Source organism: Nothoprocta perdicaria, unplaced genomic scaffold (genome assembly GCF_003342845.1).
Source record: "Nothoprocta perdicaria isolate Ctin4 unplaced genomic scaffold, notPer1 scaffold_209, whole genome shotgun sequence".
Classification (NCBI taxonomy): Eukaryota; Metazoa; Chordata; class Aves; order Tinamiformes; family Tinamidae; genus Nothoprocta; species Nothoprocta perdicaria.
Window position 1 is genome coordinate 1,283,885 of NW_020455305.1, and position 16,965 is coordinate 1,300,849.

The 16,965-nt window shown below is 38.2% G+C and overlaps 2 protein-coding genes across 3 annotated transcripts in view; one reads left to right on the plus strand and one right to left on the minus strand.

Annotated features, from left to right (window-relative positions):
* FAM206A (family with sequence similarity 206 member A) overlaps nucleotides 1–3,043 on the plus strand; it is a 5,671-nt gene extending 2,628 nt beyond the window's left edge. The window contains exons 2-6 of the mRNA XM_026038384.1: nucleotides 18–142; nucleotides 1,941–2,070; nucleotides 2,574–2,650; nucleotides 2,725–2,794; nucleotides 2,865–3,043. Of these exons, the coding sequence (XP_025894169.1) occupies nucleotides 18–142; nucleotides 1,941–2,070; nucleotides 2,574–2,650; nucleotides 2,725–2,794; nucleotides 2,865–2,990 (528 nt within the window). The 3' untranslated portion in view covers nucleotides 2,991–3,043. The remainder of the gene's footprint in view (nucleotides 1–17; nucleotides 143–1,940; nucleotides 2,071–2,573; nucleotides 2,651–2,724; nucleotides 2,795–2,864) is intronic.
* A 426-nt stretch (nucleotides 3,044–3,469) lies between these two features.
* Nucleotides 3,470–16,965, minus strand: part of CTNNAL1 (catenin alpha like 1) — a 41,058-nt gene continuing 27,562 nt past the window's right edge. For both annotated transcript variants that reach the window (XM_026038388.1, XM_026038386.1), the window contains exons 10-19: nucleotides 15,640–15,732; nucleotides 15,165–15,315; nucleotides 10,494–10,531; nucleotides 8,626–8,676; nucleotides 8,376–8,530; nucleotides 6,810–6,858; nucleotides 5,933–5,989; nucleotides 5,652–5,771; nucleotides 4,380–4,463; nucleotides 3,470–4,290 (exon numbers count right to left, since the gene is read on the minus strand). In XM_026038388.1, coding sequence (XP_025894173.1) covers nucleotides 4,114–4,290; nucleotides 4,380–4,463; nucleotides 5,652–5,771; nucleotides 5,933–5,989; nucleotides 6,810–6,858; nucleotides 8,376–8,530; nucleotides 8,626–8,676; nucleotides 10,494–10,531; nucleotides 15,165–15,315; nucleotides 15,640–15,732 — 975 coding nt within the window. In that variant the 3' untranslated portion in view covers nucleotides 3,470–4,113. The remainder of the gene's footprint in view (nucleotides 4,291–4,379; nucleotides 4,464–5,651; nucleotides 5,772–5,932; nucleotides 5,990–6,809; nucleotides 6,859–8,375; nucleotides 8,531–8,625; nucleotides 8,677–10,493; nucleotides 10,532–15,164; nucleotides 15,316–15,639; nucleotides 15,733–16,965) is intronic.

Here is a 16,965-nt window from a genome sequence, read left to right on the forward strand (position 1 = left end):
GCGCTGGTACAAGCCAGGTAGCGCCATGGCGGCTGGCGGCGGCGGGCGGCGCTGCTGCCGCTGCAGCCACCGCTGCTTGTGCCTTTGCAGATGTGAAGGGGCGGCCGCGCGAGGACTTCTGCGTGCTGCAGCACTCCAACAGGCGAGTGGCGCCCGCGGGCGCGGGCCGTGAGCGGCCGTGGCGGGGCGGCCGCCTCCCCCCGCGCTCGGCTGCCGCGGGGAGCGCCCGGGCTCCCCGTGCGCTCCTGCTCCCGCGGGGCGGTTGGCACGACCCTCCTCGTAGCGGGGGTCACGTAGGTGCTGCTGCTGCAGGAAACAGCAGACAGCAGGACTTGCTCACGCGTCTGCAAGCAGCGGTGTTCCTGCGCCTTGGAATGCGGACAGGCAGGGCCCCGGGCTGTGCGAGATACCCTGCTTGCGGTGCCTGTGCATTTAGCTGTAACTCACAGCCATAGTTCCAACTCATGCAGGATTTGCTGCTAAATTGTTACCTTACCCGGCCTCAGCTGTAATGATTAGATGACAGCCCCAAATTACCCTCCTAGGAAGGGCGGGGGCCGGTGTCCAGGGAAGGCAGCTTCGCTGCTGCCCTGCCCAGGGGCACGTGGAGCAGCGCGCGCCGAGGGCCGCAGCAGCAGCAGGCCGGGTCGCACCAGCCTCGGGCACCGGGAACCTGCCTGCAGGACAGAGGGGGCAGCACAGGGAGAGCTTTAACTTGGACACAGCCCCGTGCCACGTGCTTCAGGTGACCCTGTGGGTGCAGGGCGGTTGGACGAGATGACCCAGAGGTCTCTTCCAACCTTAACCAGTCTGTGATTCCATGAAACTATGACCTGGCTAAGGAGAAAGAGCAGAGTAAGAGCTGCTTTTTCCATTGCAGTTAGCATTATGTTCATACATAATTTTAGTCCTCTCATTTTTTTTTTTTAATGGATCTTAAACAGAAGCATAATGTTGTCATCTCTTTGTTTATTGGCAAGTTCTAGGCACTATGTAATTGTATATTAAGCATGGTTCTAGAAGAGTGGTGGCAGTAGGCCTGCTCTGTACAGCTGGCCTTGTTTTAAATTCTGCAGTCTTGTGACAAGAAATAATCTACCTTTGTGCATATGAAGCACAAAGAGGGTACCTGAGACCCAGCTCACAGGAGCATTTATCTGCTGTGACTATTCTCCACTAATAGCCCTTTTATTCACCCTTACCTGTCTGAGACTTTTTCCATCAAAAGTAGTGTGTGAACATCTGCTTCAGTTATCACAACACAAACAAACTGAGGATGCTCAAAGTGCGCACAATATTGGATAAAATAGCTCTAAGTTAAACAGCACATTTGCTTTTGGCTCCTATTTAAAAGCTGGGGTTTTGTTAACTAAGAGGTCTGCTCTTTCTATGCTGCAATCTAGTATCTCAGAAATAAAGCTGTTTCTCTGTGGACTGCTCTAAGTTATTTACGCCAAAGTTCACTTTTCAACTTTATCCAGCACAGCAAACTCTTGGGGTGAGTTTCCTTGAGGAAAATGAGCTGAATTTGAAGTGTAGGGAAGGAAAATTTGTCACTCAGCTGCAGTCAGTAATCACCGTCATTCTGAGCTCAGATAAATAGGATGTTTGTTTTTGGATTACCCTGCTCATACCCCATGTTAGCACCCAGAACTGGCTGTTCTTGCCAGGTCTCACTATGTTTTCTTGTTCTGTGACTCAGACTGCAGTAACATGAACTGCACTTTCTTACCAATCTGTAGAGGAAGAATATTGTGGAAGGCTGGGCCTCCAACAATACCGACTTTCTAAAATTTTAGACTATGAGGACAAATGAAGTAATCACTATAATTTTGTTACATTCTACCAGTAAAGGCACAGAATGTTGTGGAGTTTCCTTGAAGCATATGAGAGCCTGGCTTTTCACAGATTCAATATAATAATTGTAACTCTTGTTGCAGAATTTGTGTCATCACCTTGGCAGAAGCGCATCCTCTTCTTCAGAATGGAAAAGCAATTAAAAGCATTAATTACCAAATCAGTGCCAACTGCAGCAGACTACAAAATAAGGTCTCTGGGAAGTCAAAAAGGGTATGGCCAGTTTTCATCTTAATCTCTCAAACTGCCTTGGCCTTTCTGTCCTTTCTAGGGGAGAAACTTATAGCATTACCATTGCATTTTAATACAGCTCCTCCACAATTAAAGAATTCAGACCATGTAAAGTCGCTTGTTTGACTATGCCGAGCTAGGTGCAGTAGTGCTTCTAGGTCACTGGTGATTTTGAGTGATGTTCAAACCAAGGCTTTTAAGCCTTTTTTCCTCTACTTGCCAATTGTAATTGATTAATCTACAAATTTGTTATGCCACAAGAAAAATTATGATTAGTAAACTCTGACAAGCCTCATCTTGGCTTGTGCAGGTAACTGCTGTCACCTTCCCTTCTGGCAGTGTAACTGTAACTTGCAGTGACCCGTACCTAGAAACTGTTCCCTCCTTTCCTCTGAAGCATACAGTCTTCTTATAGTGCTGAAAATAACACTTTGAAAAGCCTTAGGTAACTCAAAATAACTTTTTTTTTTCTCCCCCAAATGCAGGGAGCTCAGTTTTTAACAGAATTTGCCCCTCTGTGCAGGATATCCTCCTCCGATGGAGAAGAGTACACCATTTATAGGTAAGAATTTTCCCCTTTTCTTCCTACCTTGACTCAGTGTTCATTTCCACTGAATCTACTTTCAACTTTCACAGCTGTATACGAGGGCGACTGATAGAAGTGAATGAAAACATTCTTAATAACCCAGCTCTTCTGCAAGAGAAGGTAAGAAGCTTTCCTTGCTTTGTATTTTGTAACTTTTATTTCAGTACTAACTTTAGTCTTACTTGTCTAGCCATCAACTGAAGGATACATAGCAGTGGTTCTACCCAAATTTGAAGAAAGCAAGAGTATAACTCAAGGACTTCTGACACAGAAGGAGTACGAAGAAGTTTTGTTGAAACGTCTTAATTCTTCATGAATTTCAGTATGTGGGTATCATCTGTATTTGATAGCAAATAAACTGCTTGTACTTTATAACTTCCATAGCACTGAAAGGCCCACTGTCTGCTTTTAAAAGTGGAGTTTAAACACTTGTTTCACACAAGAATAAAGTAGCTCGAGTAGTTCATATGTTCAAACTTGTAACATTAGAAATGAGAAAGAAAGAGAAAGCACATTTCTCTTATGCTGGGGAGCATGGTTCTGCTCAGTGCAAGCAGAACATACACAGGAAAAAAATCCCATGATTCAGCTATTATTTAACTTGGCTTAACTAAATGACATCAAGCATGAGAAAAGTGAACTGAAGACAACATCAGGAGCCTGAATACAAAGAGAAGATAAATTTGAAAATAAGTATTTCATACCAGGTTATATTTTCATAACAACTTGAAGTCAAATAATTCCCTTTATACACAAGTTTGTCATCATCAGTATAATTTTTTAAATGAAAATTCTAAATGAAATAGTCTACATAATACCCAAGTAATTCTACAGACAATTCAAACAGCGCTCAATAAGTTCTAATCAAAAAGATCTAAAACTAATAATGGCATAAGGAAAAAAAGTTTTAAATTGAGAGTAGCAATTATTTGCAAATATACTTTGGGGAACAGGAGTTATGTCAGTGAGACTAAAACTCAACATTGCAGATGCTGATTTTTTTTTTTCCTAGACTATTTCACTGCAGGTAAAACTCTTAGCTAAGAAACATTCAGTGCTTTAGGCTATGGCTTTCAGATTATTTTTCTGGTCCCGTTTTATCAAATAGATAGATAAAAATAGGCCAGAGGTAAGTTTACAAACTTCAACAGTAGTGTTCCATATAGTATATTCAGCACGAGGTTCTTTATGTAAAATGTCTGTTAGCAGCATCTTTGCATTGAAAGATCCATTAAACATTCATAAGCATTATATACAAAACTAGTATCAATAGGGACCATTCACATTATAAAAATAGCTATCAATTACACTAGTCAATCTGTTAAGTAACATGATGTATATCAACTGTGACAAAAGTCTATCATTTTAATCCAGTTTGGACTTTCCACAAATGAAAGCAATATCATAACTTCAAAAAGTGTTACTTTCAAATGGAGCCCCTACATTTTTAGTGCTGTAATTCCTTGCTCTAAAATTGTCTTATTTGTTACATGATTTTCTAAAGACTTGAGGCCAAGCATCTCTGTCCTTTCTGTGCCCCGCGCATTTGTACTAGTTTGTGCTCTGTTCTCTTTCCACGGTGGAGCAGGTTTAAGACAGGTGTTTCCCAATCTGTTCTGTAAGGGAACAAAGAGATTATTACTTTTTTTTTTGTTTAAGAGGGAGGGTTTTTTTTTAATTATTTGATTTAAAAGAAACAACTCACCTTTCTCAGTAATCTGCAGCAAAGTGGAAGCAGTTGGCATAACAGAGTCATCACGTTCCTTGTTCTCTGAATGCATGCATCAACCTGAAAAGAGAGTTGCACTAGCGTAACACCGCTGCTTACTTCTGTTAGGCAGTTGTTTAACACATGAAATAATGATAAACTGTTCTTTCAAGTTTCAATGGATAATATTTCTTTTTTTTTTTTTTTTTTTTGTTTAAATACACTAGAGTAGCAGTCTCTGGGTCAAAAGACTTGAGCTGGGAAACAAGAGAAGGGGACACATACCAAAAGAACCTACTCCTAACAAATCTGAGTTTATAAGTGAATACAAACCTCACTGTTGAAAACTAAGCTACAGGAATTAACCTGGAAAGCAAGGAGAAGAAGGAAAAAAAGTACAGCTCAACTTTGTAGTGTTTAAAAACTTGAGTATTGGCAATGGGGAAAGTTTCCACAATGCATTTTGATACCTGAGGAATACTGCCCCCAAAAGGACCCCTGATAGCATGAGCTACGAGCTATGAGCATGAGCGTTTTAATATTCTTCTCTTAGGTATTACAGCTCATTTACCTAAAAGGGCCTCTGGAAAGTATGTGTCCATCGTAATTTGTGGTATCTTTCTATTGCCTTAAGTCATGCAAGTATCATTTAGAGTCATGTAATGAATCACATAAGCCTTACCTTGACATCAGTTATACTAAAAAGCTAGCTAAGGATTGAGGACTTCAAGTTTAAAACCTGTCTAACTCTCAGGATAGGTTACAAAGTTGGGCCCTTCAGAAACATGACATAGCTATAAGCAGATGAGAGCTTCCATTTAGTCCAGTGCACAAGCACAGCGCACGAGCATAAGAGCAAGAAAACAGTTCTGCAGCAGAGGTGTTTTTACCCCAACACAATGCAGTGCAATAAATTGCTTGGGTCACGAATACTGTATAGACCTGTCCCAATAGACCTATTTTCATCAAGAGGAACAGTTTTTACTGTCAATACTTGGCATAGCAGCTTCTCAAAATACTTTAAGTGTATGCAGTAGTTCAGAAAGGGCAGTAGTTGCAGTAACATAAGGAGCTACAACAAGGTATCACATAGCAGAAAACAAATACTGTGGAACAGCCTGAAAGTTAACTTTTGACCTTTTCATTGTCTTCTGTCACCCCAAGACACTGTGTTGTCAAAAACCATTTCATATTTTAACAAGAACAGAAATGGGTAGATGGTGGGATTTCAAAACAAGGCAGGTCTGCATGGCTTCTTTGTATCCTTACCTTAGTAAATGTGGCACTTTTACCCTGGGCAGAGGTTCTTGCTGTGATCTGAAGCTGCTGGCACATGGGGACCAGTTTCTCACTCTCCAACAGAAGCAGCCGTTTCCCATCGTCATGTAGCTGAAACGGGGGTCAGGAGAAGAGAACTGCTTAGTGCTGGAGACTGCAATTACACATTACTGAAGGAGGCAGCATTTCAGCATTACCATCAAAGTCCCAGGGTGACAGACTTAGGGAGCTGCACCTCAGCTGACAGACTTATCTTAGTAGCCATACATTACCTGATCAGAAACGCCATGAAAAGCTGAAGCAAGTTTTGTGCCCTCTGTAGCGAAAATCTGAATGGAGGAAAGGGAGTATAACACAATTAACCACAATTAAACATTAGGCTCACTCTTTTATTTGTTGTTTTACTAAGCGCCATACTATAATGTAAGAGTAGCAGAAAAGATCTGCAATAGTTGCATACATTAACGTGAGCATTTCATGGTGACCTCTGAAATACTAAGGTACACTACAACCATTCTCCCAACCACCATTCTCCCACATAGGCAAAGTTTAAAGGTTTTCATTTCACATTAAAAAATACTTTCCAGTTACTTTTAGTAATGGAGCACTCTACAAGCACGTGCATGTATCTTAAAATGTCACCCTACATTCCCTGATTTGGCCTTTTCTGGGGTGTTTTTTTTTTTTTTTTTTTTTGGTTTGTTTGTTTGTTTGTGTATTGTTCAAACTCTTACCTCTTCTTCCTTTCTTGTAAGGATACTGCTGTTCAGAGGTGGATGGAATATCTATTTACCCCATAATGGACTGAGCTAAGTAACAAGAGGAAGAACCCTAATGCCTTGATGTCCTTTTATATTGGCCATAATGGACATTCAATTTGACATTTCCACTTCTAACTCGAATCTATCAAAGTTTACAGAATATTGTCTTAATTAAGCTACTATCCAAACACTGGAATATTAACTCCCCAAAAGTACATACCAGAATTTTGCTGCATAAAAAATAAAATCACTAGTCCATTTGTGATGTGCTGTACTTCTGTGTAAAGAATTGAAGAGTTAAAGATTCCAGTTGTTTCTTCATTCAGAGTTCCTAATTCTGTGGACGTTTTTGTTTGTTAATATATTTTGTTTGTTTTTAATATATTACCTCTGCTTGATGAAATAAGTCCTGGGTAGTTTTCAGCAGGCCTTCTCCTCTGTGGGGAATAATGAAAACAGACTACATGACATGTACAGATTGCAGGTTATTTTGCCTGGTACTAAAATAATTTATAAGCTCTCTCACCACACACACACACACACAAAGTCTGTAAAATGAAAAGGCAAGATGTGATCCCTAAGTCCTTGCAGCGTATTTTGTACTATACCTATATTTATGATAGATACTGGTGCAGTCTCCTAAAATGCTGCCTATAACTCTTTTAAAAATAGTGTTATAAATGCTACAAACTGCCTTTGTGCAAGTATTTAAAAAGCAATGGTAAGGATTTTTTTTCATTAATACGCATGCTGCAATGGCAGAGCATTTCAACTAATTAATGCTCCACCATTTCCCTTCCACTCAGTTTGAAAAGCTCTTTACCCCGAAACATTTTGTGACGTGAGGAATCTTATTTCACTTATTGGATAGGAAAAAAATAAGGTCATGTGCTTCCCTCCCCGCTGTGCAAGCAACTAAACCTCTGCTCTCTTCTAAGGTGAAATATTTCTGCAACACACAAAAGGAACTGAGAATACAAGAATGAAAAACTTATTTTGTTACAAACTTACTAACTGTAGAATACACACACACACACACGTAACTTCTTTTGAAAATCTAAAAGTAAAGACAGTAAATGTTCAATTTCTCATAGTTAAGAATTAAGTTAGTAAAGTTACCTTTCAATAGTGTCAGTGTAATGCTTAAAAATGAACACACAAAGGTTAGAGCGAATAGGGGAACATGGACAATTAAGTCATTTAACTAGGTAACGCACAAAGTGCAAAATTTTTGTACAAAATCAAATTATTCAGTTATTGCTTAAAATGGCCAAGTATATTTGTATTATTGATCTACTGGGGCACTTTATAACAAACAAAAAAAACCCTTTGCAAATGAGAAACAGTATTATTATGGGAGCCCCATTTGATAATATATAAATACCTCAGTGGAAAGAACACTACTGAGAAATTAGGCAGGAATAGTTTAGGTCTTATTAGCAGAATAAGGACAGAAATCTGTGTGTCTGACATCCTGAGTATTACTAGACTGCTATGTGAAAACAGTCTTGCATTTAAAAAAAAAAGTCTAAATTCTTCTATAAGAAGAATTGTTTTGTAATAAAAAGACTGACCTTGCAAAGGCTAATTTCAGAAGATACACCTTTCAGAACAGCAAAGATCAGTAATTCTAAGCTACAGTTATACACCTGTGCTTTAATTCTCTTAGCTTTGAAAGCAAACGATGTACACACTTCTTTATTTTTCTTCCCTCTCCTAAACTTGTTTATACAGATACTCTGCAACAAAAAAGAAATTTAACACTTCAAAAATTATTGTTTTTTAGCTAACTAACAAGGTTAGCTGTTCAGTTAACCAGCTCTAAGTTTAAAAAAAAAAAAAAAGCTGATTTTAACTAAAGTGCACTGATGCTCCTCTTTACTCCCCTTGTTCCTACCAACTACTTCTAATGCTTCTCCTCCTCACCAAAACGCTCCACCTACAGCACCATTACCTGGTAAATAAGTACATGGAGTAGGCCATACTTGACATGCCTTGTACGTGTTGCACCAATCTATTCTCCTGATCCTCCCATTTCTCTGTCTCGGAATCTACTTCACATGTTAGCAGATGCAGTTCTAATCCAAGTTTTGCAATTTTGGCTTGTTCCTGTAAATAGTAAGTACATTTACGACAAGTGAAAACCCACGCTGCAGTCAAAAGAAAGAATTAAAAGATTTGTTACTAAAACGATGACATCTTACCTCAGTGTCTAATTTGACTGGCTTTAATGCTTTCAGATTTGTGTTATGCTTCTGTTTCAAACAAAAAAATATTTTTAAATAAAAAGAATTCTTAATAATTTTACTAACAAGTCATAAGTCATGGCTGTATCAGAAGTAAACTTTGCAGAAGAGTTTCAATGGCTTAAGACAGGCTTTTCAGTAAAAGCTCAGCCTCTGATTAGATTTTTCTTCTCTAGTGGCATAAGGGAGTGCTACCTGGGCCTACAAACACAGCAAAAAATTTAAGGAACAGATTCCTCTCACAGTTCTCAGACTCTGTCCCTTCTCCATCTCTTCATATGCTACTATCCCTCCTTCCCTCAGAACCTCACTAATTCTTAATACAAAATAAACACTCAGCCAAGGACTACATTACACTGTTTCTCCCATCAAGGATGATACTGCTGTAACAGGGACTGGCTTAACCAACTTTGGTCTCAGGTGAAACCTGTTGGTACAATGATGCAGGTATCTCTTCCTGGGTCATCTTGCTGAAATAGCTGGAAATTAATAGTGACACTTAGACCTTTCTATGGATTCCGCTCCTTTTTCTGCCCTAAGTATCCAAAGCTTTTTTTTTTTTTTTTTCTGGCTGCAAGGCCAGATTAAGCTTGGCTCAGATTAAGCAAAAAATACCAGTTTCATTGACGTAAGTGGAATACCAAATAAGATAATGTAAAGGTTAAAAACTGCACTGGATACATCCACAGCATGGGCTGTTTGTAGCAGCAGCAATTCTTGGTCTTAGCTTTCATAAATCTGTCGCTGTGCAAAGACAGCAGAAACTAATGAACCCAGGAACTTATGAATCCAGCAGCTACAGTCCACATATAAAAACTGGAGTGTGGAGAAACGGGAAGTACAAAGTTGGAATCATAGTTTGGAGAGGCATTAGCCACAGGAAGAGGTAGGGTAATGAGTGTGCAGGACTGACAACCTTGTTTGAAAACCATGAGGAGCTGCTATTGATGCAAGTGAAACTCAGGAAGCCTTTAGTAAAAATCTACTATTCACTGTGTGTGCAAAATTAATCTGGACAACAATAAAATACATCTATTCAAGTTCCTACTCTAATCTACTTCCTACTGTTTAGTCTGCATGGCAGTGTCCCCTCTAATTATTTTTTTTTTAAATTGAATCCTAAAATGTGTATCCAGATCAGACAATATTAATTTTGCCTACGCACTAGAAATGTGATTGCAGTTCTTAAAAGATTTGGCAAAAAGTTTATGATCTTGTGCTCCTAAATGTCATTTAAGTTTGACAGTATCGTGGTGGAAGCTCAAGCTGCTAGGCTAAAGGGAATTCAAGAAATCAAACATTCTAGAACAATAACCAAGCATGAATACTATTCATTCAAATATTAAGTTTGAAGAAACTTCAGAATATTTGTTGTCTTGTCATTTTAGACTTGGACTTGTCATTTTATCCATTCTTATGTGCAGCCAGCCATCCTATTTGCCTGATAGGAGAACTGACAAATACAGAATGTCAGCTCAGACAACAACTTTTAAAAAATAAAAAAGTATCACCAGGACTTAATTTATCATCGTGTAAATGAACACTGTTCTGCTACGGGCATTTATTATTATATAGTGCGGAAGTAAAGTTTGTCCTATTATAAAAGAAGAATTAAAGTTCAACTACAATCAAAGCAGGAGATTAACGTGTGTTAATCCTGTTAGTTTTTGGAGTTTGTTGTTCATTTAAAAAATGTAACAAGTTCAAGGTTTTCCTGTCAGCCACCCCATTAAGATGCCCGTCACCCACACACCGCCGTGCCCTCGTCAGGTCGCTTAGTTAGCAGCAGACAGGATGCAAACACAAGAGTCCCCAGAGCAACTTACCCCTGGTCTGGGCAGGGAGAGGTAGACACGCTTCTCTCCTAAGAAAAACACATATATTTATACCCAAATTTGTATGCACTTTGAAGGAATGGGATCACACATTTTACTCAGGTAAGAACTTAAGTTCTGGTACTATAATAGCAAATTACTTACCTGCAAGTCCTCCCTTTTTGACAGTTAACAGAGGTCTTCTACTCTGTCTTAGGCTTCTAGAGATAGGCCAAGAACTCCCCGCTGTTGAGATTTTAGCTCTCAGTAACTGCCAGTTAAGCGTGACTCCTCTTAAGGGTTTCACTCACCCACTAGGCCTCTCCTACCTTGCGTTCTGCCCACGACTAAGTAAAGAGGCTCTCTCTCCAAAGACTAAGCAGCTATCACTGGGTGTACTCGTTTTGTTGCAAAGTACAGCATCCCAAGAGGCCTCAGTTATTTCAATCTGAGCCAGAGATAGGGAATAAAAAAGATCTAGGTATTTTCCAGAAGTGAATAAAAAAAGATTACTAATAGAAGAGAAACTAGCAGCCAAGACTAGGAGCCTCTAGCCACCATAAGACTTTAAACATCTATTTTTATTACAACAGGAGAGGAAAGTCTGTCTGAGCTAGTACTGGGCTTGCACAGAGCCCATGCACCCAGATGAACAGAAGACGAGCAGCAAAACCCCCAAGAGAGACAGAGATTGATGTTTCCTCCTCCTCTATCAGTATCTAACAAATTCCCATTCTGAATTCTCAGAAGACAGTTCTGTTGTGTGCCAAAAAAAAAAAAAAAAAAAAAAAAAAAAATTTTTTTTGGAAGTTTGTTGTTTCCCATCAGGGACAGATCCATGCTACATGTGCTGGGTTTGATTTCTTTTATTTTTTTGACCTTTCAGCAAACTGGCAAGTGTCTCTCAATCCTGAGAAGTTGGCAGTTTGAATTCCATGCTCCCAAGTTCACCTCTTCTTTCCCCTTCCCAGGTTAGAGGTCTTAGAAGTTTCACAAGGTGGGGAGTGAACTATCAAGCCATTTTCTTTTTCAGGATGCAGTTAGACATCAGTATAATTACATAATTTATATTTTATTCCACTGATGGAATACACATATATATCTTTTCACCTACTTAACTGTCATATTTTAAAAGTAACTGTAATATTTTGAAAGTCGATTTTGGCTAAAATAGCAGAGAAAATTTTTGAAATACAAATACTTTTTTTTCCACTGTATTATAACATTCCTTTTATTTCTTCCAGTTTGCCTTTTTGTTATTATTTCATTTTTTATCTCCCAATCTTATTTTGCACACCTCTGCTTTCTAGCAGTTCTAGACATGTCTTTCCCACACCCCCAGTTCTCTATTTTAACTTCTTTAAATCCTGCTCTTGACCTAATTTCTTACCTAACTTCTTTAAATCCTGCTCTTGACCTAATTTCTTACCTCGCAAGAGGATTCCTTCACCTTTGCTTCGCTGTTCTTTCTAGATTTCTACTTTCCTAATTCTAAAATTGTTACCTGTATCCCCTATCCATCCAAACTAAGTTCTCTCAAACCAAGTGTGCAAAACAGAGAAGCACAGAAAATTAAGTTATCATTACAAGCCATTTTAACACCAAAAAACAGGGGAGCCATCAAGGGGATTATTCACATTCTTCTCCAACAGGCTGAAACCGAAAGGACAGAAGAAAAAAATACGACTATGTGGCACCTAAATGACTGAATATGGTCCTCAATGAAAGATACTTACATTAGGTGATTCATTTCAAAATGCAAGAGCCTCAAAGTTAAGTAACTAACAGACTTAAAATAGTGTTTTTTAAGCTGAGCATGGTCAGGTGAGTGCAGAGCACACAGGCACCTCCGCTAGCTGAACCAAATCACTAGATCCACATAAACCAAATCACTAGATTTACGAAACTAAGCTCTGGAGGTGCCAGTCTCTCTCCCTAAGACTTCACAAGCAAGGAAGTTCAAACAAGACACTTCTCAAAGGCAAAATACGATGCAGAAAAGTGTTAACGGTGTTTTAGGATTAAGAGAAACAACTCTGCTACACTCAACAGGTCTGCAAGCACAAAGAGGATTTCGGAATGTGAACGAAGGTCACCCTTCCCGCACGGTGCACATACCCGCGCGTGCAGAGGGACCCCCGTGGGCGCACACACGCGGGGCCAAAGAGGAGCCCAGCTCAGTCTAGGCAATCCGTGGTATCATCCCATTAAAGCTGGATGAAATACTCATTTCACAACTAAATTTGACTCTCTATCCATATGAGTTTTGAACCTCAGTAAGCAAGCTGCCTGACTTGCTGATAGGATAAAAAGCATTCGATAAAGAATTACGCAATTTGTAAAATCAGCAGATTTACAAGTTTAAACAACATGAATCTACTACAATCAGAAAAAAAATGCTTATTTTATTAGATGTGTCCAGCACATTTTAGTCACCGTTCAGTTTTTGCCTCTGAACTCTCTAACCAAAGCCAACCATTAGAACATTAGTAAAAAAATATGCTTTTAAAACAGGGAGAAAAATATATATAACATCCCAATATAGCTATATCTTCTATTGCATACAATCACCATTTACTAGGAATAAAGCACTTGTTACATTCACACTGTAAAATAAACTTCTACCAACCTCAGCATTAAGACAAGAAGAAATAAGATTTTTATACAATATCATGAAACTACATCATTTTTGGAGGAAAAGTGGCATTTGTAAAACTTTTGCAGTCTCAAACAATTTTTCACTTGGATCATCTAAGGTACTTTTCTAAGGGAGTAAAATATTTGAACTGGTAAAGTGGCATTTAAGGTATTTTCTGAAAGCAAAAAGGTTTTTTCGCTGTTGTTGGTTTGCATCTTTTTTAGTCAATCTGATGTCTAACAAAGGAAAGCCCGCAAACAAAAGGACTGGTAGACAACAACACAGGAAAAAAAAAATTAGAAAACAGTACAGTACAGATGACTCAATTATTTTTGAGGAGATACTGATAACTAATATCAAATGATGAGATTGATATTAATTGAGTGAAGCCCTTTACTAGGCTGGGCCTGAGAGACAAGATTCCTTAAGCATCTTTTTGGCCGCACAAGACTTAATGCACCGAAGGCAACGTGAAGAATGAAGGCTACAAAGTATTAAAATATTTTATGGTGAAGAAAAGGGTGAACAAGAGCCATCCTAATAAAAACGGACTAATCTGTTTATGTCCGACAGGTAAAGCTGGTCCTTCCTTACACCCTGGCTCACTCAAGGCAGACTCGAACACGTTTGGCAGCTCCTGCCCATGCTCTTCCCTCTGCTTCAAGCAGCACCATCACACATGCCCAGCACAGAGCTTCTCTGGAGAAACTGGGAAACAGGATTTGCAGAAAACGTTTCTGATCTGCTATTGATATCCATACGAGAACAAAAAGGTACTAACTACAGGATATGCTGGAAATGTGCCATAGCACTTTAAAAACTACTGATTTTTAGCGCCAAGGACGTGCTTTGCTGTGGCTGCCCGCTTTGTTTATTGTCCTTGCAATGATGTTGGCAGAAAAGAGCAAATAAGCACCCACCACTTCAGCTCGGACGACTTTCCACAGCAGCTTAAGCTAAACTGAGTACATTCCCACATTCTTCCCCTGTCCTGCTACTGTGGGAAAGTAGCCTGGAGTGAAGGAGTAACACCAACTAGCTGAGCAGCGGCCAAACCGTGAGCTACCAATGACGTTTACTAGGTGAAGGTTTATCTAAGCCCTTAACCTTCCAAGAAAGTCACTTGACTCTCCACATGGAACATGAATTCTCATAACTGCTTGCACAAAAACCTGAACCAGTAGGGAAAGTTCAACGGCCAAAATAAATTCTACTCATCAGTCTCGTGTCAAGGACAGGATGAAGAATTATATAATTCCCATCTAACCTGGATACAGATGTACTTGTTCTGTATCTGAGATACAGAATACTGCATATTCTGTATCTCTATATTTATATTCTCTATATTTAATTATTACCTTTTTTAACCTGAGTGATTTTTCTTAAAAATACAAACATTCAGTATATGACATTCTATCTGTATGCAATTTCAATTGAAAGCCTGAAACAAACACACAGCCACCAGAAGTATAACACTAGGCTACACTGAAGTAATCGTTTGGAAAAAAAAAAACAGCAAAGTTACATCAAAATAGAGAGTAGCTTCCATTCTTAAAGATAAATTAGCCTACTCTGAAGATACTAAAAGCAGAGTAAACACAGATTTATTTCTTAAAGATTTCAAGAATCTCTTCTACATGTTGTACAAATACCAATAAACTTACCAACCAGAGGCAATATCCCAAGATTGTGCAGAGTCATCAGATATTCCATCCAGGGGAAAGGACAGCAGTTCAAAAATCAAATAACTACATTCACTACATTATGAAAATGATTACAATGCAAGCCGATAGCATAGAATTCATGAACATATACTTTCCAGAAATACTGGGTACAAACTAAACATGACAAAATTTAATTTACATCTTGATTCACTACCTTCACTACCAATACATTTACGTAGGACCACCTAGATTCTATATTGCCATATGTTTCTGGTTTACTTAGTATTCAAAGAAAACATTAATTCCCAAATCACAGTCAAAATGTTTAGATGACATTTTGTTTTGGGAGCACGTTTTTCTATATGTACATGGCATTCTTACCTCTTCTTCCTTCAAACACATCATTGATTTCTCTTAACAATGTGGACATGTCACTCAGTTGAGACTCCCAAGCCTCACAAAACACCTCAAGATTTTCTTTTGCAATCTTGCTGGAGGGATGCAATGCCAATGTTTCTGCAGCAGAAATTATCTGCAGAGAGAGCAAAATACATGCTATCCTAAGAAATCCCGGTAAATAGTGTGGCACATGAATGCACAAGGCCCTCACAAGCAAAATGGGCGATTAAGGTTGCCTGAGCCATTGCCATGATGCCTGAGCAATGTATTTGCAGGACATTTGAAGGCTTGATGATCTGCTTGTGTGTTCTTTCTACAATAATATGATAAAGCCCAGGAGTAAAATACAATTCTTTTTAGAAACTGCTTTATAAATTTCAGCATCAGGAACCCAAAACTTTTATTTCAGTGAGGGGGGAAGAAAAAAAAAAGAAAAAAAAAGAAAGGCTAAGCATACCTGTGGGCCAGTGACCTGAAAGGTATCTTCTGCATGTATGCAAGTAATCTCAAGGGGCTCTGTTCCAGAAACATGCCTCAACAAACGACACATCTAAAGATTTTTTTAAAAATAAAGAGAAAAGAATGGTAAAAATATGCTTTCATTACTAATTAAAAAAATAAAAATAATAACTTCCTTTTAGAAACTAATTTGGGATGACAGCCATGTGTTTCTCTCAGTAAGGGTTTACAACATACATTCCAAACCAGGATTTAGCTCTCTCTCTCTTTTTTTTTTTTTTTTTTTTTTTTTTTTTTTATCTTTTTTTTTTTTTTTTAAAGATCACCGAGGGAAAGGAAAAAAAAAACACAAACAATTCAACAATACTTATTACTGAATAAGTCTGAAAATAATCAGACATATAATGAACTTAAAAATTGTAACATAGATGATTTCACTAAGAGAGGATGACTCAGCCATTATCTAACATGTGTAAAACTTAGGTCTTCACCATCCAGGGTACTGAATTTTCTTTGAGAAAAACAGCATCAAATTAATCTAGGGAAGAATTACTATTTCCTTTCACAGTAATCAAAATACAAGCCCCCTCTCTTTGTGGTAGCAGCAGCATTAGCCTGGGAATAAACACAGGAGTTTTCAGGTCACAAAGAGAATTAACAGACCAAGCAGATACGAAACTCGTCATATCGTTCATCATAAAAAGATATTGTAGGGTCTCAGCTAAAATCATTTTACCCCAGAGTTATGCCTGAAAAAAAAAAAAATCACCATTTCTTACTAAAAGAGAAGCATTGATTAGTCACAGGAAAAGGGAGTATTAAAGCTGAAATAAAAATAAGAGTTATTTGTCAATCCCTGAAGTTGAGAACACTGTTTCTACATAGCCATGCTTTTGGGACAAAAACTCAAGCTCCATGCAGGATAGGTAACTTTTAGAAACTAATGAATACTAAACGCTTTCAGTCATAACTTCCAGTATCATCCACATCAGTATCACCTGTCTTTGTGTGTCTCCTACTAGTGCAATTACTTCTGCTCCATCTTAAGTCTATGACAGAATTTGTGGAAATGAAGTAGACATGTAAGCACGCACTCTTGAATATTCCATTAAAAAATAAAAATAAAAATAAAAATAAAAATAAAAATAAAAATAAAAATAAAAATAAAAATAAAAATAAAAATAAAAATAAAAATAAAAATAAAAANAAAAATAAAAATAAAAATAAAAATAAAAATAAAAATAAAAATAAAAATAAAAATAAAAATAAAAATAAAAATAAAAATAAAAATAAAAATAAAAATATCTGCCTCCATAGTATATAA